This window comes from Xenopus tropicalis, chromosome 2, assembly GCF_000004195.4.
Source record: "Xenopus tropicalis strain Nigerian chromosome 2, UCB_Xtro_10.0, whole genome shotgun sequence".
Classification (NCBI taxonomy): domain Eukaryota; kingdom Metazoa; phylum Chordata; class Amphibia; order Anura; family Pipidae; genus Xenopus; species Xenopus tropicalis.
In genome coordinates this window covers 55,026,136-55,051,241 of record NC_030678.2, presented here as the reverse complement: position 1 = coordinate 55,051,241, position 25,106 = coordinate 55,026,136, and the positions used below count along the sequence as shown (strand labels likewise).

Sequence of the window (25,106 nt, the reverse complement as noted above, 5' to 3'; positions counted from 1 at the left end):
ACTATTGTTCTGTGAGGCAACAAATATATTATTACACTTAATGTTTATCATTTATCTATTCGTGTTTTTGGTTCAAATTTCACATGTTGTGTGAGTAAACATAGGGGTCCCCAAAAAAATTCCAGTATGGGGCCAGTCATCAAGCAAAATCAACCTGTATACAATAGCACCCCAAAATACCACACGCATTTCCCCAAACCATACCCCAGCCAATATAATTACTACACAAAACAGATTTTTTACACTTGACATGCTAATATAATTACTAATGAAAAAGGATAATCTTCATATTAGCCCAAAATATGCCAATATAATTACTACAGGAAAGGATATTCACCATATTTGCCAGTATAATTACTGTAGAAATGGCCAATGAGCACGACTTTAACCCCAGACAAGCCCATAAGATCACTAAAAATGGCCTGTAAAGGACGTTAACTCCAGTCAGACTTTCAGACGTGCATTCTAGCTCAGGCAAAATCACTTAATTCCAGACCCCCAATTGGCAGCGAAATGAGCTGAGTTTCATGATAATCAATTATTTACCAACTACATTGCTGCAGCAGGGAGCTGGACACTGCAGAACTCATTGTTTCCTAGCCCCCACTGAGCACGGGATAGAATTTTGAAGGTGCAAAATTTTATTCAGCATGACCTCTTTTTGTCTCCAAATACCTTTGTCCACGATTACTAAGTAGTCATCTGCAAAAGCCTCGATCAGGAGAGCCATTGTTTCAGACCCATACTTAGGTCACAAAACTGATTCAGTCCAGACTGATTGGCATCTGCTGAACACGGGCATTGTGACTTAATAGCTTTTCATGTTGAGGTTATGGCGAACTCTGCAGAAATGTAGATCTCTACCAGTTATGTAACTATGCTGCAACTTCCTTGTAACTGAAATACATGCATAATATTTCCTTAGCTGTAAAAGAACCTTACTTGCTGCTACATGGTCATGGATAAAAAAGTAGAATGCTCAGGGCTGTTATAGCTGCTTAGAAAATAACCAATGGGGGAGGGGGATTTCTCTCCAAATGATTCTGTAAGTCTGCTCTGTCAGGCAGGATCAATTTGTATGTCTCACTCCGAAAGAAATTCAGTATGGCGGCTAAATGTAAAGATATGCCTGCTGATTTAATACAAGGGGGGTACCTGTGTTGGAATAGGCCAATGTACAAGCTACAAAGACACCTTTCTCCATGTCCCTACTGTTGCATTGCCAGAAGAATCCTACCTCTAACTTAGGCCGAAGGCTGTGATATTGTTAGTAGACCATCTCTCTGAGGAGCCTAGTGCTATCAGCTCTTACAAATACTCTTCTCACAGCATTCAGTGAGATAAAGAATCTTTATACTGATCAGTAGGGATTCAAAAGAAAGAAAAAAGCAAAGGTTTTGTTTTACAAACAATATATACGTCCAAGAATATCCGCAGGGACTACTGCAGTTAAGTGGTGTGTAATGTCTCTCTGTACAGTGGTTTGGGGTTACCACTTCCAAAGGAATGAATCATATATATAAATGGAATCCACCGGAGAGCTCCTGTTTGTGCAAACAAGTGTAGAACTTTATTTAGAGATGCATAGCACTCAATTGACCACATAGGTCCTTCCTCTGGTGCAGTTTGTACAGACAAGCATTTCTTCCTGCTCTCCCATGTGGTGGCATTCTCATGTGTTCCACCGCAGAGAAACGCAGGCATGTTGCATTCTATCTCTGTTCAGCACTTACATGCGCGTGCGGCATTACTTAATCAGTACAGTAATATTCTTTTCCTGTTGGGACAACATTATGTCCTAAAGGGACAAGAACCTGCATTGTTAGTTCAGGTCGGCTAACTCAGGGGTCCCCAACATCGGGCTGGGGACCAGTGCTGGGCCGTAGGCTGTACTTAACTGGGCCACCTCTGGTCCCAATTACCTGTGATCCCAGCTCCCGGATGTGTTACACAGCAATGACAACAGCTATGCGAAGCCCAGGAAGCTTTCTACTTATCACGAAAAGGACCAAAGTACTTAAAGCTCCATACTAAGCGGCAGGGGATGTCACAACTTAGGTGGGAGTAATAAGAGTAAGGGCGCTTGGTGCATCTAGTTGCAGGGAAACAAGCTCAGGTCTCCCACTGATGTATTATATTTAATATTGTAACAATAATAATAAAAATGAAGTGCATAATATAAAATGTAGTAATCACATTTATATTATATATGCAATAATTAAATTACAGTATATGCTATACACTAGTTTTGCCCCCCTCACCCCCGGTCCTTGGAAAAATCGTCTTTCTTGAAACCGGTCCGTGGTGTAAAAAAGGTTGGGGACCACTGCACTAACTGACTGAACCACTAAATGATGGCTCCTCCAGTAAGAGTTACTTCAAGTTGAATTTTTTTTTTTACGAGGATCATAGCTGCACCAAACAGAATTGTGTATAGTCCCAATGGCTGTATTTCCAGTAGTTGCAAAGTGAAAACAAGTACATGTAAAAAGAGCTGAACATCTTTATTGATTGAAACATACCCAGTGAGTTTGGATTATGATTCTTTTAGGTAACAAAAAGGTTAATGCTAAACATTTCTGGATTTCCTTTCTACTTTGCAACTTACAGAGGTTTCCATTTCTAAACTGGTTTGTAGAAATTGCTATTTTATATTCTTAAAGAGGAACTATCACCAACATGTAGTACAAGCTTCAGTACATGGAAACAAGAATCTTTCTCAATATAATCAAATACTAATTCTGTACCATTTCTGCAATAATCCAGTTACACTCCACTTCCCACCTCTCAGCATGTCTTTATATTCTGCTTTATGTCAGAGTTGGTTGATTCTAAATAGCTAGCTCTTATATTGACTAGATAGAGAGCACACAGCAATTCTGTCAATCAAATTCTGACTGAATCCTGCACAGAAAGAAAGTGAATATTGCCAATAGTGTTTTAGTGAATATTAAAGGAGACATACTGGATAAATGGGAAAACCCTAATTTTGTAGGCAATTATTAATAATATACGGTGCTGGTTTCACTTTGTGCTAAAAATTAATCCTATCTGTAACAATGGCCCCTTTATTGGAGCTCCCTATAGATCCTCTCACTTCTCTGTCCAAGTTTGAAATGAAGAGTGGGCGTGTCCTAACGGTCCCTGCCAGATGCACAGTAGGAGGGGGAGAGCCAATCACAGCCCTGCACTCACACAAGCATAGACAGGCTTCAGTCCCCAATCAGGTCAGGCTAGCTGCTGATTGGTTCCTATCTTATAGTGCAGTGTACTGAGAGCCGCCGGCTCCCCAGCTCATCCAGAGAATTCAGCCAACAGGAAGTGGAACAGATGGGCGGGACTAGTGGGGTTTTCGTGGAATTTTCAATAAATCAGTCATAAACACAACTTTTTTTAAGCACAATCCTTCTATATCTAGAGGAGTATAATTCATTGGAACATTCATAATTTTAATAGGATATGTCTCCTTTAACTTGATTATTTCAGTAAAAAGTAAAGATTGAATGATTATATATAGAGAGTTCCTTATTACAATTAGATCCAGCTAATATTTAATTTACATTTTTTGTAACCTTTACCCTTTAAGTAAAAATGTACACAATAAAATACTGCAAATAATATGGCGATATTGGTCCCTTTGAGTCATTTGAGGAGAAGCTTTCTTTGCCATATACAATATCATAAAACAACTATCACAAAGCTGGTATGGTCACAGCAATGTTTGGACTACATAAGTCTTCTCTCACAGCGGTTTGATGATAAGCCAGTTTTGTATATGTGAGCTTTAAAGTGGACCTGTCACCCAGGCATAAAAAGCTGTATAATAAAAGTCCTTTTCAAATTAAACATGAAACCCAAATCATTTTTTTATTACCACATCTTTACCCATTATAAAAGCATTTAAAAGTCCCAGCTGTCAATCATATATTGCCTGCCCCGCCTCTATGCCTTAGGCATAGGGGTGGGACAGACAGTTACTTCAATTCAGAGCTTTTAGGTGTTGCTGCCCTCCTCATGTTCCCCCTCCCTCCTCACCATCTAATTGTGTAACCAGTGCATGTATATGGGTATCAGGTCCCCCCATACTGGCACAGAAACAAGATATTGTCATGATGCAATGCCTGCTTTGATAACAGTGCCCATAAAATGGCCCCTGCCCGCTTGCTGCAATTGTGAATTCCAAGGCTGAAGAAAATAAGATTAAAATAATTTATATAGTGTAAGTAAAGTTTATTTTGCTTGACAAACACAATAGAAAACAATTTGGAATTATTTCTTAAGGTGACAGGTCCCCTTTAATGCATGTGCTCTTATTGGACTTACACCTCCCAGCTGGTTGCTGGTGACAGATTAGAGTAAACATTTTAGTTCACAACAACCTTTTGAAATCGGAGGCGGACATTCTTCTTACACTTACATAAAGCTCATGTTCTCTGCTTTTCAAATACACCTTTCACAAAAAAACAAAAAAAAAACCACTACCATGACTCCGAATGAACACAGTGGGGCTCACTACTTATGGTCTCTCTCAAAAAAAAAAAAATGACACACAGCCATTAGATTGAATGCAAGTGCCTGCATACTGCCTGTATATTTAGCCAATACCAGTCTTAGATTTCCTTATTATGCCATTCACAAAAAAAACAACATTTTTAATAGTGGCAAATCCATTTTCCAGTTTATAAGAAATGAAGATATCTAATGAACATAATAAGCAATGAACTAATGTGCCATATCTTTGGAGAAATGTTAATGGTTCCAGTTACGTAAGGGCCTTCTTTTCAAAGAAAAAGTAAAAACGACCAGTTGAAACGTTGCTAAGAATTGGCCATTCTATTGGCCATTTCACTTATTACAGTTGGAAATGCTGTATATTTGGGAACTTTTGTTCATTGTAACTTGTGGTGATCCTCAATGCTAATTGAAAACAATGATAATTTTTAATATACGTAGAGCCAATCTGTGATGTGAAAGTGGTTTATGCCTTGGCATTATTATATTCTTTAACGCAGCAATTCTTCATTCAGGTTTTCATTTTGAATGTAATAATTGTACTGGATATTTTCCAAAGAAAACTTAAGAGCCAGGGACACATGTGACACTGGTCTATCAACTGCAAAAATGTTCTGAAGCATCATAATAAACTGCACAACATGCAGGATAGCATCCAGGTGACTGGACACTAAATAGTGTAAGGGACTGGAAAGAAATCAATTTCTTATATATGTTTTAAATTATACAAAGATAAATTATTCTCCAAAGGATCTGATAATTAAAATAAATCATTAAAGAGAGTCTCTTCCCTTGGCAGCTCGTAATTATAAGTGCACCTTGAAAGCAAACCTTGTGATGAATCAGTGGGAAGATGTCATCAAGCCGAGTATAAACCCTACAGATGTTTCTGGGCCACCCTTTATATGAACTGCCGCTAGCACATAACTCAGTAGTGTCATGTCTAGTGCTGCAGAGACTAAATGTGCCACAGCTCATTTACAGAAAGCTAAAAGAGGCCAATTCAAACCTGCTAAACTACTGTTCTGCACAAATACCTTTCCAAATAGCTTATCCACTCTCTTTCAACACTACACCTGTAATTATGAGCTGCCAATGGAAGATCCCATTTAATGTAACTATATATTTATCCATATTATACAAGAGGCAACGGTTAATAATCCAGGTCTAGGCTTCCTGCACACAAATGTTTTAGCATTTTTATTAAAACACTTTACCTTCATTTTGAAGGACTCTCTGAAAAAAAATGTTTATACAATGTTACTAAATGTCACTAGAATCAGTAACTCTTCAAAAATCAAATCTCTAGGGCATAATACGTTAATAGGTGCATTTTGTTTATTTCCTATGTATAAACATTTTGAACACTGATCACACCAAAGGAGGTGCACCTGAAGTCATGTGGAGATGAAAAGCAGTGGCTGTTTGCTCTTTGGCACTGAAAGTGTCACAGTTGTTTGGCTCTGTACGGATATAATGGATTTTCTTTGGTTGAAACTGCACACAGCAATGACTTCTCTGATTAGATTCTAAGCCCTGGATGAGAAGGGATATTTTGGATGCCACCAATCCAGGAGATGGACAGTGTGCACAGGATCCAGAACAATTTGCACTCCTTGATCACCACGAGGCTTTTTTCCATTCCACACTGGAGAATCTTGAAAGACTAATCTCACCCTGTGGTGCCTCATATCAGTACTGACATTTATTGTGAACTGCAAAAGAAACATTATTATTATAGATACTGATTATAGATCAGTATTGGTCTGTAAAGTGCCCAGCTAGATTAAACATACTCACATAAGCAAGCGTCATACCCATGACTATAGGTATGAAAATAAAGTTTAGAGTGGACACCTGAAGAAGATAGCAGTCATTATCTGGATTAAAGTGGACTTCCTTGTATTTTGAAGGTGGCTGCAGCTCTTTAAGAGAGTGGTTCTTCAGCTTTGGGTGCTAAGAAAGAAAAAAAAAAAAATAGTGCATTTTTGAATGATCATAGTTTTAAAAACTGTTTTAAAAACTACTGAGCCTTGTACTTTATAACCTGATGATGTACTTTATAACATGATGTAAAACATTTAACGGCCTAGCTACAGCCTGCAAATTCTCTCAGTTTGAAAGTGTCACTGACCCCGGAGGGCACAAAAAATTATATATTTGATATCCTAGCTCCAGAAAGCAGCAGGAATTGCAAGTCTAGTTTAAATAATGCAATCTCTCGGGAGAAGTACAAACACACAATCAAAGCAGTCTCCTAAAAGGAATGCAAGGGGCCAACATAAAAACCTATGGTGCAAAGTTTGCTGCTGGTCTAGCAACAAACAAGCAGGTAGTTTACAGATTCCAAATTGATAATTCCTAGCCCTTTGATATATTTTTTTTGGAGCAAAAACTCCAATGTAAACATTACATAGCAGAATGCTGCCCAACAGTAAATAAAAGTACAAATGAATGAAACACTCAGTTAACAAGTTGGGTAACAGATACAGGAGCAAAATTTCTACATATTTGCCTCAGATGCGTTACGAGGCCAATACATTTACAGATAATGATCACACCTTTGATCATCATTTCTAATATACAGTGGTGCTTGAAAATTTGTGAACCCTTTTTAAACAAGTCCTAAAAGTAGACGAAGAAAACCTAATGAAACAAATATTATATTTGGTCAAGTAATTATTGGGAAAAAAATGATCCTATAACACATCTGCGTGTGGCAAGAGTAAGTGAATCGTGCTCTTAGCATTTGGTGTGACCCCCTTGTACAGCAATAACTGCAACGTTTGCGGTCACTGTTGATCCGTGTTGCACATCAACTTGGAGGAATTTTAGCTCATTCCTCCATACAAAGGTCAGGACTTTGACTTGGCCATTCCAGAACATTCACTTTATTCTATAATTAGGATTGTTGTCTTGCTGCATTACCCGATTCAGTTCATGGACAGATCTTGTAATTTTCCTTTAGAATTCTCTGGTATAGTTCAAATTTTACTGTTCCATCAATGATGGCAGCCCACCCAGGCCCAGATGCTGCAAAACTGGCCCAAACATGGACACTCCCACCATGTTTCACAGACAGGATAATGGTTCTTCTGTTGGAATGTAGTGTTTTCTCCAATGTTCCTCATTTATTCCAAAAACTTCTATTTTGGCTTCATCCGTCCACAAAACATTCTTCCAGTATTCTGGTCATTAGATGGTGGATGAATGAACATTAACAATATCCAATGTGAGACAGGCCTTCAGTTGCTTAGAAGTTACCCTGGGTTCCTTTGAAACCTCTCTGACTATTAGACGCCTCGCAGACCACTTCGCTAACAATGGTCTTGAATTTCCTCCATTTGTACACAATCTGTCTGATTGATTGGTGGAGTCCAGATTCTTTAGAGATAGTCTTGTAACCTTTTGCAGCTTTATGGGCATCAACAACTCTTTTTCCGAGGTCCTCAGACACCTCCTTTGTTTGGGCCATGATACAAGACCTGAAAATGTGTGGTATGTGTGATAAAGCTTTGCAGGATCTATGCTCTCACTTTTGCCATACACAGATATGTTATTGGATAATGTTTTTTCAATAAATACATGACCAAATACAATATTTTTTGTTTCATTAGTTTAACTAGTTTTCTTCATTTACTTTTAGGACTTGTTTAAAAATCAGATGATGTTTAAGATCACATTCATATAAAAATATAGAAAAGGGTTCACAAACTTTTGAGAACCACTGTATATTACATGAACTTCACCAATAACTGTTATATAAAATGTATCTTAATTGTTATTTTGCATAACTTCAAATGGCTTAATAAATCTGTTTAACAAATACCTGTTTCTTAAATTTAAAATTGAATTCCCACATATTTTCAGATCGATTTCCTCCAGCTTTTTTGTACCAAAAAAGTAAACACTGTAAAAGAGTAATTCTCATATTAAAATCCATCCATGGTCCAAAGTAAAGTAGTCCAATATTCAGAAGTAGTGAAGTGCTTTATTTAAAAGGGATTCTGTCAAAGTTTATGGTGTACTTTTTATTTCTAAATTACACTGTTTAGGCAGGCTTTCAGAAGGAGCCAGCACTACTTTCAGATAACCTATTGTTTCTCCAACTCAATGTAACTGGAGCCCCAAACCAAACTTGGATTTCTTACTATTGGAGTGCTATTCTGATACCTACTGGGAGCTGCTATGTTGCTACCTTCCCATTGTTCTGCTGATCGGCTGCTTGGAGGAGGGGGGGGGTGGGTGATATCACTCCAACTTACAGCTCAGCAGTAAATTGTGACTGAAGTTTATTAGAGCACAGGTCATAAGGCTGTGGCACCCTGGAAAATGGAGAATATGGCTAGCCCCATGTGAAATTTAAAAATTAAATATACTTTATATATAAACTGATGCGTTTTAAAAACACACTTTTTCCTATGACAGTATTCCTTTATTTTATCTAGGCATTAGTAAGGCTTTATGATATTGCTTTATTCATAATTGCATACAAAGGGCACAAATCACACACAAGCACATAACAGAGGGAAATAGGAAATAATTATGATACAAAATAGTGAACAGTGGGGCGGAAGTGAACATAAATGTGTGAATAGGGCAAGCAGAAAATTCAAAAAGCATGGAGATGACAATATTTAGATACAGGGATGTGACAGTGTGAAAGGGGCTTGACTCATTCAAGTTACATTAGGAGTAGAACAGATGTTTTCAAACAGGATGGCGAAAGTTGGAGACAGAAGGAGAAGAACGGTTTCCATTTGTTACAAATGTGATATCATGGGTAACATTGCACAAAAAAGAAAACATACAACACATACAGAAAACAAGAGTTTATTTCAAAACCGATCAGAAATGTAGCTATAAGTATTATAAAAAACAGGGGAGGAAGAGAAATTTTTATTACTTACTTTCGAATTAGCCAAGGTATCGGGGGTAAGTTCAGGAATTGGAGGACTTTTAGCCACCAGAGAACAAAATGGCTCATACATGTGGTACAAGGAACGGATTACACATGCGCGCAGACAATGCAGCTTGTACATACACTCTGGAAGTAAACGTACTGGAAGGTAGACATTCATTTTATAATATCTAAAAGACAAAAGGACATACTCAAATAAGATCACAAACATGTATGTTCTTAAATAAAAAAAATACACACACACATATATATTAAATGGGACAGTTTCTGATCCTCTTATAATGTATCTCTGTACTACAGATTTGTACAGATAAACTTTCAGAATGTCTCCCTGTCGTTTTTTTATCCTTTTGCTTTTTGTAGGGATAATATGTTAAATGTTTGCTTTACACTTTATGCTTTAGAGGCATTATAAATGGCTGGTAGAACAGCATCTTCCAGTTTTACATGAAGATGTGTTTGCTGGCAAAATGGGTCATAGGTAGTATTTTAAGCAATTTCAGGTGACAAAGCACCATTTTTCCCTTTAAATGTTGCTACTAAAATATATTTTACCATAAAGTACAATTAAATTTAAAATAAAAAAACTTAAAAATGGCATAAAAGTTTACTTTTCACACCTTTTATACAATCTTATCCAAAAAGCAGCTGTGCATGTAACGATCCAAGCATTCTTGCAAATTAGGGCAAAATTCATAACATCTTCAGGCCGAATGTAAGAGGCTAGCAAAAGCCAGATATCAATCGGATAGTTGGCCCCAGTTTCTGCGACTGCATTATTTTCTAAACAAAAAAACAAAACAAAAAAAAAAGGGAAAAGGAAAGAAGCACAGGTGTTAGAATGGATGGGCACTAGAATATATTTGCCTTATCCCAAGTGTGTATTAGAAAATACAGTACAGGTACAGGAAAGTTCCGAATTACGGAAAGGCCGTCTTGCATAGACTCCATTATAAGAAAATAATTGGGTTAATTCAATATTTAAATTATTTTTAGCAGACTTAAGTTATGGAGATCCAAATTACGGAAAGATCCCTTATCCGGAATACCCCGGGTCCCGAGCATTCTGGATAATAGGTCCCATAACTTTACAAAGTTGTATAATGAACCTATACTGAAGTTGTGCGAGTACCATTATGTATGCTCAGTGTTTCAGTTTTCTGCTTCTTTTAAATCACCTAATATATTTTACATTTTTCTTTAGGCCTACTTTTTAAGCCAGGGCAAAACCACCTTGATGGCTACCATTTATGTGAATGGGAAAAGACTGAGAGCTTTACTATTGCTTTTTAGCCCAAAAATGTTCTAGCATGTGTTTTTGGCTAAAAAGCACCAGTAATGACATTATCAAGCATTTCTTGTTCAAGTATCATGAAAGAGCTAATGCTATATTCACCATTTGAATATACCCCTAAAAATCCTATACAAATAAGCAGAGCTAGGAGGTTCCCCTTTGGTGAACTGCCCACAAGTATTTCTCAGATGTTTCCAAGAACATTAAAGAAGTTACCCAATATGAACATGGCAAGGGACATATCCAAGTCCTTGTGATGTTTAAAAAATAAAGCTTAACTAAAGAAGTAGGGCAGAAATATACATTATGCTTTGGGGTTCTGCCCCAAGGCAACCATGGGCCTTTAGAAAGGAAGATTTGTTCCCCCAAATATCTCCCACAGTAGCTCCCCATGTTCTTTTCTGCCGATTCACAGCACACGTTCTGTGCTGCTGTCACTTACTGAGCTTAGGGACCAACTCACAATATACTGTATTTACAGAATATAAATGTCACAATATAAAGCTGATTAGTAAATTATATTGATTATCCATACATGGCAGCTCTGACACCAGTGCAATAAGATGTAATAATCGGCCATGTAGCATCAGCTTATATTACAGATCAACCTCATTTTCTGCTTGATATTTGGAGACGACCCCTAAGCTTAGCTTCTCAACACCTGCTCAGAGCACACTGAGCATGTGAGTGTCACTGACACTTCTAACAGAATCCAAGATGGGGAGCTCCTGTGACAACTTTGAAGGCCTGGATCATTGCTGCTATAGAGATGCTGAACCTTCAGACTGGTGCAGTAAATTCATTTTATAAAATGTGGCATTTTTAGCCATATTCATTTTTAGAGTTTAGTTCTTCTTTAGGAAATGTTCACTAAAACTGCCTGACCTGCCATGTAGTACAATGCTCATCAGTTTAATATCCAATGCTAGCCTGAGAATGGACACAAGGGTTTAGTTTTACTTTTGTCACAATGGGATGTTGCAATATGTTAATCCGGCACCCATCATAAGAAAACTGTTTCCCCACTATAGTTAATACAGCCCATTCTCCAGTTGGGGAAAAAAATACTATTTTGCTCAAAAAATGCTTGTAGCAAGCACTAAGTTGCTCACACTTGAAAGGAAGCTTCTGGTGCAGGCACCCATGTTCTGAATGCATGTGTACAATCATTCAAGAAACTCACTCATTATGTGCATGCATATCACCAAACAAGGCTGCCTGCAGTGGAAGCTCCCTCCCAGTGTGGGCAGCATAACACTCCCTACAAGCATTTTTTGTGCAAAATAGTATTGTTTCCATCAACAGTAGTGCAGGCTCTATTAGCCCGCACTTCCAGTGGGAGAAACAATTTTCCTATGATAACTGTCCTTTCAAAAATAATATTTCCCTAAATTAAACAAATCATCCCTTAATTCTGCAAACTGCTTTGCAGAATTAATTGTATTACAAATATTAACTGCTTACCTGCAGCCACTTTTTTGGGTTCAGCCAAACCCCCAAACCCACCCAGAAGGATTCGGCCCGAACCGAATCCTAATTAGCATATGGGATCGAAAGGGGTACGCGCATGGCGGAAAAAATTTTTCACTGCCCATTTAACCCTTTCCGAATTCTACTTAACCTATGCTAATTAGGATTCGGTTCTGCCGAAACTGAATCCTTAAAAAAAAGCCGGGATTTGGTGCATCCCTAGTGTTTTTGCCAATAAAATTGGTCAGTAGGTAGTATTTCAGGTAAGGTGACAAAGACATTAATTTTACCTTTTGAATAATCTAGAGATGCACCAAATCCAAAATTTTGGGATTCGGCCCAATGTTTAACTTCCGCGTTTATGTGGCGAAAAGTCACATGATTTTAAGGATTTGGTTTGGCCAGGACCATGGCTTTGGCCGAATCCAAATCCTGCCAGAAAAGGCAGAATCCTGTGTGAATCCCGATGCGAATCCTGAATCTAATATGAAAGACCTTTTTTAGTTGAAAGGGCAAACCAATGTCTGCAGAGGAGAATAACCTAAAGAGTAATATTTCCCCTTTAAATAATGACAGCAAGGCTTACCTCTGTGTCTTTTACTTTTCTTTTTTTTAGATGATAATTCTCTGAGATTTTCAATAGCACTAAATTCATCACAAGAGTGTTGCTCATTTTCTGACAAAATGGAGTGTCCATCTTCAGTGGCAACAGAGGAGGCCTCCAAACCACAAAGTGCCTTTACTAAAATTAAGGATCATTGAATATTAAAGTAGATGCTAATGAACCATCTCCATTTAATTAATTATATTATAGCAGCAGGAATTGCTTTACTTTATGGTGAACATCCCCTTTAATAAAAGTGGTAGGACCTTGCAAAAAACTGATTTCCCAAATATATTTCTGTAGAACAATAAATCAATAATCATAATATCAATAGTTAAAGTTGGCGCACAGATACAGAGATCAGCAGTGGATAATCTTCTGTAAAGGAGTGCATGGCTCTATTCGCTACTTTACATGCATGGGCTTTGGTCCTTCACTTGCGCAGCAGAGGTCTGACTGGCTGGGGGCAAGGCATAGGGGCCAAGTGTGCGCAGTAGTGCATAGAGCCGTGCAATCCGTAACAGAAGATGCTGATCATTTACACAGTGGAGGGGGGTGCCAGAGACCCCCTTCTCCAGAAGGGATAGCGCAGAGGAATCCTAGGGTAAGTTGCAACTTTAATTATAAATATTATGCAAACAATCAATTTTCTTTACAGCAATGTATTTGGGAAAGTAGTTCTTTTGTAAAGTCACCAAAACACACACTATGAGGTCCCCAACAAGGGTATCTTTCCCCAATATGCCTATCTTGAGTTTGGCAATATTGGACTGATCTAAACCTTTGGCCCACATGATGGGAATGCAGGTCATCACAGAAATATTGCATCAATGAGCTGCCAAGTCAGTCTGAATGGGCTGAATCGGAAGATTAAATCTGCCTGTGAATTGCCAACTTTAATCTATTCTCATTGTGTGTTTTTTCTAATTTTCTGCTTGTTTGAGATACCATGCAGGTAGGACATCCCCTTTAAAGCGAATTATAGTGACCCCACACTAAACAATATAGCGACACATGCTAGGCCAATAGCATTATGTGAGCAGGCAGGAAGATGACGGACAACACAGTTTTTAGAAAGAAACATTGTACACTGGCTCTTCCGAATGAGACTGGCATAATTCAAATATAATTCTGATATGCAAATGATCAATTAGCCCTGGGTGGGAAAGTGGACTGCAAAAAGGCAGTATAGAGTGAGCAGGTCACTGTATAAACCATGCATAGCTTTTAGGCCTTTATAGCCCATGACAGATAGTCAATTGACTATGTGCCATTCAAATTAAGTTTATTTAAAGAGCTGCCTAAACTGATAGGAGCTCCATGGTTTATGCTGCTACAGTTGTTATACTGTGGGATAATAGCATGTGCTGTCGCAACTGTCTTGCATTTTAGCAGATAAGTGGACAAAACTGCCCTTGCTGCCTTTCATTTACTTAAGGGCTCTGGCACACGGGGAGATTAGTCGCCCGCGACAAATCTCCCTTGTCACGGACGACTAATCTCCCCGAGTTGCAATGACCCGCCATCCCACCGGCGAACATGTAAGTCGCCGGTGGGATGGCGGGTCCTGACAACTCGGGGAGATTAGTCGCCCGCGAACATGGAGTTTTGTCGCGGACGACTAATTTCCCCGTGTGCCAGAGCCCTAAAAGGCACAGCACCAAAAAGTGTACTGTTATCCTGCAAAAGTAAAACTGGTGTATTTGCTTCTGAAACACCACTATAGTCTAAATATATAAGCTGCTGTGTAGTCATCAGGGTAGAGATAAATGGTACACATTATAGAACAGATATGCTGTGAAGAATACAATGTGTTTAGTCAGGAATCTAAACCCACTGTATTATAAAGAGCTTCCTAATATCTAACCTGTCCCATTTCTCCTCCTTCTGACTGAATTTCCCCATGGCTACACAGCAGTTCATGTATACAAACAATAGTACTGTTTCTGAATCAAACACACCAGGTTTAACAAGGCAGGACAACACGGTTTAATTTTTTGTGTTACTGATCTTTTAAAGGACATATCAACCCAAAAAATAATTTTTGCCTAATAAAAGGAAAAGCTAATTTTGAAAAACTTTGCAATATACATTCATTACAAATGTGTAATTGTTTTAAGTTATTTGTAACAATTATAGCGCACCAAGAAGGAAGAGGAGACCACGCAACTATCCCGGGCTGCGGTTTTCCCCTAACAGGGGCACCAGCCCGGGGTAAAAGGTAAGCGATTAAAGTCACTTGGGGGTGCCTAACATTTTGGCACCCTCAAGTGACTTATCTTTTCCTTCTCCTTTAAAGCACTAAAAGTTGCTTAGAATTAGGTTTTTTTCTATTAAGCAAAAAAAATTATTTTTGGTTGACATGTTCTTTAAAGGGCATGTCAACCCCAAAAATAATGTTTTGCATAATGAAAGAAAACATAATTCTAAGCAACTTTCCAATATGAAATAATTAAAAATTTGTAGCGCTTTAGACGCTATTTGTAAATGTAATTGCTATTGAAAGCAGCATTTGCTGAACTCCTGGTTGTTACATTTGAAAAAATGTTGCAAAGGTCTTGCTTCTCCAGCAATACAGGTCTGTCAGTCTGCTGCCTTGTGTTACAATGTTTCAACAGTCTGAGCCCCCAGGGCAGAGAATAGAAAAAGACAGGCAAGCACTGCTTCTAATAGCAATTATAAATACAAATAACTCAAAAACCATTACAAACTTGTAATAAATGTATATTGCAAAGCTGCTTAGAATTTTGGTTTCTTTTATTAGGCAAAAAATTATATTTTGAGTTGCCTTGTCCTTTAAGGGCTATAGCACATGTGGGGTTTTGTCTGCTGCTGTCATCCAGTGAAAACCAATGAGGGTCAAATTCAAGTTGGTGGTCAAGTGTCACCATTTCTGATAATTTCAAAGCACATGGGGTGGTGACAGGTAGACCTCCATGTTAATGCAACAATGTTACAGCCGAGATCCAACTTTCACCGCTCCAAGGGTTGTTTTCATGCAACACTATCAGGAGTGGTCACAAGGTGGTGTTGGGAAGAAAAAGTACCTGGAGTCAGTACCAGGGTCAGAGTTTAGTGACAAAAATCACTTCCTCAGTTCCTACAAACTTGGCTCCTTCTGTGAAACTGCTTTTCATTGTCCTTTTGAAATGCACATCTCCTAATCACTGATCCTAGCAATGACAAGACTTTTGGAATAATGTTTTTAAATAGTTATATTCCTACTGAGGCCTGCTCCAAATCATCTTCAAGCCTGCTAAAAAAAAAAATTAGAATAATGGTGAAGACACACTGAGCTACTAGTAGCAGCAACTTTTTCATGGCTACTAAACTCCAGAAAATACCTTGCCATAGACAATACTGAGAATTGCCTCTTCTAAAACAACATAGACACAGTTATCAGTAAATGATCAGCATTGTCTATTTTAGTAGCCACAAAAAGTAGCTGTGTGTCTTCACCCTTACCCAACAAATCTGGTTGACACAACCACCCAATACATCACATGCATGCTCATACTGATTGAGTGGGAGCACTTGCTCATTTCATGTATGTGTGTGCCCCAACATGGCCACCCACACCAAAAGCTCCCTCCCAGTGTGGGGGCATAAATGCTCATGAAGGGGACTTTAAAGAATAAATACTCGTCCAATCAGAGCGTGGACTCTGTCCCCACATCCAATGGGGGAAACAGATTTGATGTGATAAGAAGTGTTTTTTTATGTTGTTTAAAATGAATCAAGTACATTTTGCCATATATGGACTGCCAAATTGCACAAAGTTCATAATTCCACTACTGAGGGCTGTGATTAATGAAACAAAAGGCAAATGCAGACTGCCATTTCTTGATCAACTGAAGAACACGCATATGTGTGATCTGATGACATAGGTATATCATGCACTAAATGGTCAGCTTCTTACCTTCTTTCTGAATTGCATTAGCTACAGACTTTCTGATTCTTCCAGACTTCACAACAGCTGGATCAGAATTTGCACAGTCTGCCACAGTAACTGTAAAAACAGAAACAATTACCCAAAGAAATTATAACATTTAAACAAGAAATTCTGATGCATTTGAAAAGCTCTCTCAAATTTTACAAACTTTTTACATTTATGCTACAGATGTGCATACAATTATTACACTGCTTTACAATTATGATTGATTTCACAAGTGACAATGTCATGTGTGGCTCTGTCTTTACACAGCTTTATAGTATATGCATGAGATCTACTGCAGAGGGGCAGCTGCCCTCTTCAGAAGGATGAAAGGGGGGGTTTTGACAAGAGACTATAAAGCTTTATATCCTGTTGCAGAGGCAAGTTAAAAGAAACATATTGGATAAATGGGAAAACCCCTAACTTTGTAGGCAATTATGAATAATATATGGTGCTGCTTTCCCTTTGTGCTAAAAATTAATCCTATCTGTATAGATCCTATCAGTTCTCTGTCAGTGTTGGTGGGTGTGTCCTAACAGTCCCTGCAAGACGCACAGCAGGAGGGGGAGAGCCAATCACAGCCCTGCAGTCACACAAGCAAAGACAGGCTTCAGTTCCCTATCAGGTCAGCCTAGCTGCTGATTGGTTCCTATTCAGAGAATTCAGCTAGCAGGAAGTGGAACAGATGGGTAGGACTATTGGGGTTTTGGTGGCATTTTTCAATAAATCAGTCTGAAACTTTTTTAAGCACAATCCTTCTATATCTAAAAGAGTATAATTCACCGGTACAGTCTTAATTGTTATATATGTCTCCTTTAAGGATGAGGAGTGTTGCTGCAGGTGTCTAGTTAAAAGTGGACATAAGCAGGAGACAGCACACATACAGGCAATTGTGACAAAAACAAAAAGGCAAAACTGCACAGGTAATGGCTGACCTTGATGCAGAGGACTCATAAACAAGTCAAAAGGAATGTACAGTTTAGTTATGTTATATTTGTTTTGGTGCTTGCATCTGTTCCCTATATTGAATTAATTAAATTGGCTTAAGAAGGGAATCAACAGGTAATATCCCACCGATAGGTCCCGAATTATCATATGAATAAACAGCAAAAATTTCAATGGAATAAAAACCACAACATTTATTGGCTCAAATAAATACAACAAAAACTAACATATAAATCATACTATACCAAAAACGACAGGTGCATCCCAGTGCCTCATACTACCCACTCGCGTTTTGCGCTGTATGGCGCTTCATCAGAGGAGGTGTGGTGTGCTCGTGTCACTTCCCTTATATACCCTTAACCTTTAATTTGCACAATGTGCAGGGTTACTATCAAACCCTGTAGCAAGCTTGTAATATATCACAAACTTAAAATATCCATAATTGTGGGTTTTTAACCATCCCTGCCCATAGCATAAATCATATATTTATGTAAGAAAAAACACATAACGGCTCAAAATAGAGGTAATCTGTTCCCTATCCCTATCTATGGCAACACCAATTCTGAAGAATGTAAAGACAATTACAGTACACAATGAAGTGCATCAGAACCTGATCAGAGTGACACTCAGTTACTTTTCATTCAAAGCCACCTCTTTTGACCCACAGAGCCAGAAGCCTTTTAACCACCCCCTGTACAAACCCAGAGAAACAACATCATTACTGGATTAAAAAAAGACTATCTAAAAAGCTGCTGACATTTTCTGGAAGTCTGGAGTCATCTGATGTAATGCAATATCTGGCTAAAACAGAAATAAAAAGTATTTTAAAGAATTCCATACTTACCTGCAACATTCATTCTGTCAAGGAGAAACGGGAAGTGGGAGTTGTAGTTTGACAGCTGCTAAAGGGCTGCAGAATGAGTATTCCTGACCCTGTAGTTGCTGCTACATATATGGTTGGGCTCTCTCCCTAATGTCAGACTTTTCACAAGTTTCAAACACCCTCTCACCTCTATGAGAGCTCACGTCGTCTCCCTTGAACCTCAGCCGTTTTCTGTTCCCTTTCTTAGGCATGCTGGGGGCAAAGGCGGGTCGGAGATGAAGTGGATTCTAACCAAATGGAAGCCAGTCGTGCTCATGGCTACACCCCACACAGCGAAGAGAAAACTAGAATAAAATTCAACTGAATCCAACCTGGATCTGCAGCCATCATGGAAACATGACGCTCCTTGCAGACGCGTAATGACGTGTCAACTAAAGCGCAAGCCCCTCCCACCTGAGATAAAGCCGCGCAGCTCGGCTGTACTGCGTGTTTAGGGTCACGTTGTGTGAGGGTTGTTATAGCGCGTAATTAGACGTACCATATAACAATCACAATGTAATAATTATGCCTGGGGTATGGAATTATTTGGGCTTATTAATGTTAATAACGCTGTAGCTATTGAGACGTGTTTTAATTCGTTTCCTGGCAGCAACTTTTTACCAGAGTTTTGTGGAAAGTGCCCCATAGGGTTTATAAATGTGCTGTAAACCAGTTGCCACAGGCAGGCGCATGATTTGGCGTTTGTGTTGGAAAATAACTAATATTTACCTTGTACTGCATGTTGCTGTCAAAAATAAGCCTATACATATATTAGACATCCTAAAACCAGGGCAATGCATTAGGCCAGTTACAGTGGGAAGTTCTGGGGCTTTGTTGCATTATAAAACATTACAGTATTTTCCAATGAGCTTGTGAAATACCCCAAAGATATATAGGGGTTTGGTTTTGATCATTTCCTTGCCTTGGGGATTAAAAAGCTGGACAGGAGTTTGTCAGTGGCGCTCAACTCTTACCAACCCATGAATTGCACATTGAAGTGAGTCATTTTGTTAAATGGAATGTAGTTATTTTTAAAAATACATAAATAGGTTCTTAGAATTAAATGATAAAACTAGAACAAATATAGGACAGATATGTAGATGTGTGAGAGATAAACACCCTTGTCGCCTGTCAAACAGTTAAGCATCAGAGGGGCTTCCAATAAACCAAACACGAGCAGGACGGCCAGTGGCTGCTGAACTTTAAAAAATGCACATCCATCCCCTTAAAGGAGTAGTTAACCTTTAAGTTAACTTTTAGTGTTTTATGGAATGTTCTATACTAAGCAACTTGGTCTACATTTTTAATTTTTTTTTTTTACTTAAAATATTTCTGCCTCTTTTCGGCTTTTAAATGGGGGTCACTGACCATGACAACCAATAAACTTATGCGAGGCTACAATTTTTATTCTCTCTCTGTTAATACCCTCCAGTGCTGGCCCAAGCTGCAGTAGCACCCAAGGCAAAGCCCCCTGCTTTCAGCGCCACACCCCGTCCCCCTCTCCCCCCAGGTAATGAGCAGCAGGAATGGTTAGAGCCAAATACCTTGGCACACTTTCCAACTAGAAATCTCGTTTAAAGGGGTACTTTCTTCTCTTACCCACTGCAGGTCATTCAAGCACCATCTTTCCCTTCCAGGCATGAACCAAACTAGGGGTAGGAAGAAGAGGTAGTGCCCCCCGTTGCATCATAGGCACATGGATCTTCTTCCTACCCCTAGTTCCAACCCTAAATACACCTTAAACTTAGAGCTGAGCCTGGATTGGCGATCTGTAGATTCTGGCAAATGCCAGAGGGGCTGTAATATAATATGCCACAGACAGTCACTATTTATTTGGCCTGTGGGGGGTTTGGTGTACTTAGGGCCTATTTTTAATCTTATCCCAAACCTGCAAGAGCAAGATGTACATATGTACTCCAGACATGTAGGATAATAATGTTATTACATTTTAATTTCTTATCCTAGGCTACTGGAAGAATTCTGAAGATGATGTCCCTGTCCAATCATACCATGGTTTCCAGCGTAAAGTACCCCTATCATCAGAAACACAAGCAGCATTATAGATCTCTATACCACAAAGATCTACTGGATAGTTCAATATATTGTTTTGCAGGGCTACCAGTACAATATGGCCAAGTATGTAAAAACCCACCTATAATCCTATCATGGCTGTGGCTATTGGGCTCCTAAAGGAAGCTGAGCAGGTTGAGGAAGTGAAAGCTAGATGGGAGAGCATGGGGCAGAATAGTAGGAGAATAAAAAAAAAAAACCCTGAAGAAATAAAAAATAATAGGGGGATGAAAGAAATAGGAGGGAAAAAGAAAAAGCGAGGGACACGAGGTAGAGAGACAAATAGAGATTTCTGAAATAAAGGAGAGTTGGGTTGATGGAGAATAATACAGATAAATAAGAACAGGAAGAGAGCTCCCTACCTCTAGTCCTGGACATGGGGGGAGGAGTGTTGACGGTTAGAAAGCAGGTAGGTCACAGAGGGCGGTAAAAGAGGTGCAGCAAAATCAGGAGGTCAGTGGGAGCAGGAACATGTCACTTCTGGATAAGGACAAAGAGGAGCACCATCACCCACTTATAGGAGCCTGTAGTTTGTGGGTTTTTTTTAATTGCATGTCACAGCCGGAGGTGAATAACTTACCAAGGTCAGGATTAGGCCTAAATAAAAATGACAATCATTTATTCTTTATGGTGACCTCGTGGTTTTTTGAGTCCCCTTTTCTTCATTTTTTCATGTTGGTGGATATAGTTTTCCTGATGATGCATTGCCTTGATTATTTAAAAAAAAAAAAAAATGCCCTCCCCTTGCCAGATTGCCCTGCCAGCATCCATTGCTTCGACCTAAAATATTTAGTACCCCTTCTTATTGCCCTCTTAATCTGTGCCACCATCCAGTTCTGCCACGTAATATATTTAGCCCCCACTTCCTGATCGCTTCCTTCCTGTGCCAGCATCAGTGCAGCCAGCCACATAATTAACCAGGTCCCCCTTGCCCCATTGAACCTGTACCAGCATCCGTGCAGCCACTTAATTAACCAGGACCCCATGCCTCCCTGAACCTGTGCCAGCATCCAGCATTAGTGAAGGCACTTAATTAACCAGGTGGCCCTTGCCCCCTGAACCTGTGCCAGCATCCCTCTAGTGTCTGATTTCTACAGCATTAAGGTACAGGCCAGCAGCAGGGGGAAGGGGGAGCGCAAACGAACATTCACCAGGCAGGCAGGAGAGACCTTTCTTAATATCCATTGTACTTTTAAAGAATAAGTGAACCCACTAAACTAAAAAACAAAAAAAAAATTATTTCTTTGTGCGCCCCCCAGTGATTGCTCCCTAGGCAAGTGCCTACCCTGCCTACCCTGCCTACCCCTAGTTCCAGCCCTGATACCCTCTACTATTCATCAGTCTCAAAATACTTCCTAGTTGTTGGGGTAAATTGGATCTTAGAAACCAGATAGCTGCTGAAATTTTAAATTGGAATACTGCAGAACTAAAAGCTAAGTAATTAAAAAAAAAACATAGAAAATTAAGACTGTAGTCTTCCACTATATGTTTTTTTAATACACACCTTTAGCTATTTAGCCCTCCTATCCTTGTTCACCTGCAACCTGAATTCTTGATGCAGCCAAGAATACTTTTTTTTGCTGATTTCTAATAAGAGCTAATTTAAGGTAAATAATAGCCTAATGGCTGCAACATGGCCTGTTTTTTTGCACTTTCAACCTGCTGCCATTCTCGTATTAACACCAGAGTCCCAAAACTTTTCTCAGTTGGTCACTAGGGGACTGCAGTTAAAGTGGGTGGAGCCACAAACAGATTTCACCTATTGAATTTTATTGGTTTGATGCCAGGGTTCCCAAACTTTACACAGTCAGTCACTGGATGACTAAGTACTCAAGGTTAGAGAAATTGGGCGGGGCTGCCTTAAGCCAATCACATTACTTTCATCATTGCCATTCTCACAAGTTTAATGTCAGGGTCCCCAAACTTTGCCCAGTTTGTCAGTGAGTGACTACATTCCAAGTTTAGAAAAGTGGGCGGGGCCAACAACAGCCAATCAGATTTTACCTATTGATTTTCAATGGGGAAAGTCACCTGCTGCCATTCTCACAGTAACACCAGGGTCACTAGGGGACTGCATTTTTAGGTTTTAAGTGGGTGAAGCCACCAACAGCCAATCAGACTTCACCTATTGAATGTTTTTGGTTTAAATTTAAAATGCTGCCTTTCTCACTCAAACTTTGCACAGTCAGTCACTGGCTGACCACGTATTCAGGGTTAGAAAAAGTAGGCAGAGCCACCAACAGCCAATCCATTTTCACCCATTAAATTTCATTGGTTTATATTTAAACTGATGCCATTATTTAAGTTGTTAAACTTTCCAAAGTTAACCACTGGGTATTTGTGGTTCAAAGTTAGAAAAAGTGAGCGGAGCCACCAACAGCCAATCACATTTCACCTATTTACTTTCAATGGGGAAGTGTAAAATGCTGTCATTTTTTATACCTGAGTCCCCAAACTTTGCAAAGTTGGTCACTGGGGGACTGCAGTTCAAAAATAGAAAAAGTGGGTTGGGCCACTAACAGCCAATCAGATTTCATCCATTGAATTTTCTTGGTTTAAATTTAAAATGCTGCCATTCTCATACTATTTATGCCAGGGTGCCCACTGTTTGTCACTGGCAACTTTGAAACAAAGGTTAGAAAAACCCACCCACCAATCACAATTTACCTATTGACTTATTATTGTTTAAATTTAAACTGCTGCTGTTCTTTAACTATTAATCCTAGGGTCCCTAAACTTTGCTTTGTTTGTCACTGGGTAACTGCAGTTTCAGGTTAGAAAAGTGGGTGGAGCCACCAACCGCCCATCAGATGTCACTCATTGACTTTCAGTGGGGAAATTGCTGCATTCAGACACTATTAAAACCAGGGTCCCCATACAGGGTCGGACTGGGGGGTGCAGGGCCCACCGGGGCTCCCGCCCCAGGGGCCCTGCAGGTGCCCCAGCCGCGTCCCCTAACCCCCCCAGGGGCCCCCCTAACCCCCCCGCAGGGCCCCCGCCTGACATCCTCCCCGAGCACGTATAAATTGAACAGGTCGGGGAGGAACAGTCAGTAGGGGGAGCGCTGGCAAGGGTCGGACTGGGCCGCTGGGGCTCACTAGGGCCGGGGCCCACCGGGATTTTTCCCGGTGTCCCGGCGGGCCAGTCCGACCCTGTCCCCATACTTTGCACAGTGGTTTTACAGTGTGGACAGTGGTCCAAGTTTAGAAAAAGTGGGCAGAGCCAACAACAGATCAGATTTCATTCAGTGACTTCACATTTTTCAAACCAGCATGAAGGGGTCCAATCGTTAAAATTCCACAACTTTTTCGTGATTTTCGTTCAGATAGGGGCCCATTCATGAAACCATGATTTTTTTTTTCAGAAAAAATTGTTTTTTCAAATTTTTAGAACTTTTCGTAATGACCATGATAATATCGTTAAAATAGTATGACTTTTTTGTGGTTTTCGTTAACTTCCATGAAAATGTTGTGTTTTTCGCAACGACTACGACCATTTTGGAATTCATTCAAGGGTTCGGATCTGAAAATTTTGTGACTTTTGGAACGCAGCCACAATATTTTCATACGAAAAGAATTTTCGCGACATCTTCGAACATTATAATTGTTACTCAGAATTTTTTCCAATAGTGATTTTAACCACCCAAAAATCAAGGTTTAATGAATGGGCCCGAATATTGTTCTCAAACTTCCCTTTCTAGTTGTAGTTGGATTTTGTTCCTGTAGGTGTCACTGCATAACTACAGTTAGTTTATTGTTGACATCAATGACCATAACAGTAGCATTTCTGTAATGCTTCATGTTTCTGTTCTTGACACTATCATTTCAACAATATAGTTATCTCTTATAGTTCTACCAGTTTACATAAATATTATTGACAACAAGAGTCATATCTGCCCTTAACATCCTATAATTTAATTCATATTAAGTAAAATGAAGGTCATACAATGCTGACATTGTGATTCCTCCTTCTTCCAAAGCATAGACTGACAGTGTCACTCTTCGGGGTTATTTCTGGCAATAATAACCTATCTATTGATTTTTGTGTTTACATTGATTAAGTTTTTTTGACCTTGGAAGATTAATTTTGTATCTGATAGCATAAACCACAAACATCATAATTACACATATGTGACATATTTAAAGAAACAAGTAAAGATTCATTTTATTTTTCTTTATTCTTTACATTAATTTTATGTCCCATAATAAAGGATAGTTTAAAAATGCAGCGCATAGTGGTATGTTTACGTTTTAGACACAAATCAACATTTGCCCAGGATTTCCATTGTAATTTCAGACTGCACCAAATTGAGTATAAACTCAAAAAATAAATTGATGTAAACTTATTAAAGTGTTCATCTGGGCACTACTCTTTCAGGTAGTCCACAACCCTAGGCTTTACTGGCCATACAAGAATTGCTTAGATAATGCATAGACAGTTAGGGGTAACTAACGTTCTGTCCTTCAGAGAGCTGGTGAGCGGAGAGTCTGGTTA

At 39.2% G+C, this 25,106-nt stretch overlaps 1 protein-coding gene across 3 annotated transcripts; it reads right to left on the bottom strand.

Moving 5' to 3' along the window:
- Positions 1-5,689: 5,689 nt before the first annotated feature.
- Positions 5,690-18,974, bottom strand: tmem183a (transmembrane protein 183A). Of its 3 annotated transcripts, none has more exons than XM_012960115.3 (8): positions 18,525-18,640; positions 16,721-16,810; positions 12,784-12,939; positions 10,054-10,216; positions 9,423-9,603; positions 8,342-8,422; positions 6,313-6,468; positions 5,690-6,227 (listed from the first exon to the last, which is right to left on the bottom strand). In XM_012960115.3, the coding sequence occupies exons 1-8, from the start codon at positions 18,535-18,537 to the stop codon at positions 6,042-6,044; spliced, it is 1,026 nt and encodes a 341-aa protein (XP_012815569.1). In that variant the 5' UTR covers positions 18,538-18,640; the 3' UTR covers positions 5,690-6,041. The 3 variants fall into 3 exon arrangements, with proteins under 3 accessions (XP_012815569.1, XP_012815574.1, NP_001005072.1); NM_001005072.1 differs by lacking the exon at positions 18,525-18,640 and adding an exon at positions 18,691-18,898 and having other exon boundaries at positions 5,837-6,227; XM_012960120.3 differs by lacking the exons at positions 12,784-12,939; positions 18,525-18,640 and adding an exon at positions 18,691-18,974.
- Positions 18,975-25,106: the final 6,132 nt, after the last annotated feature.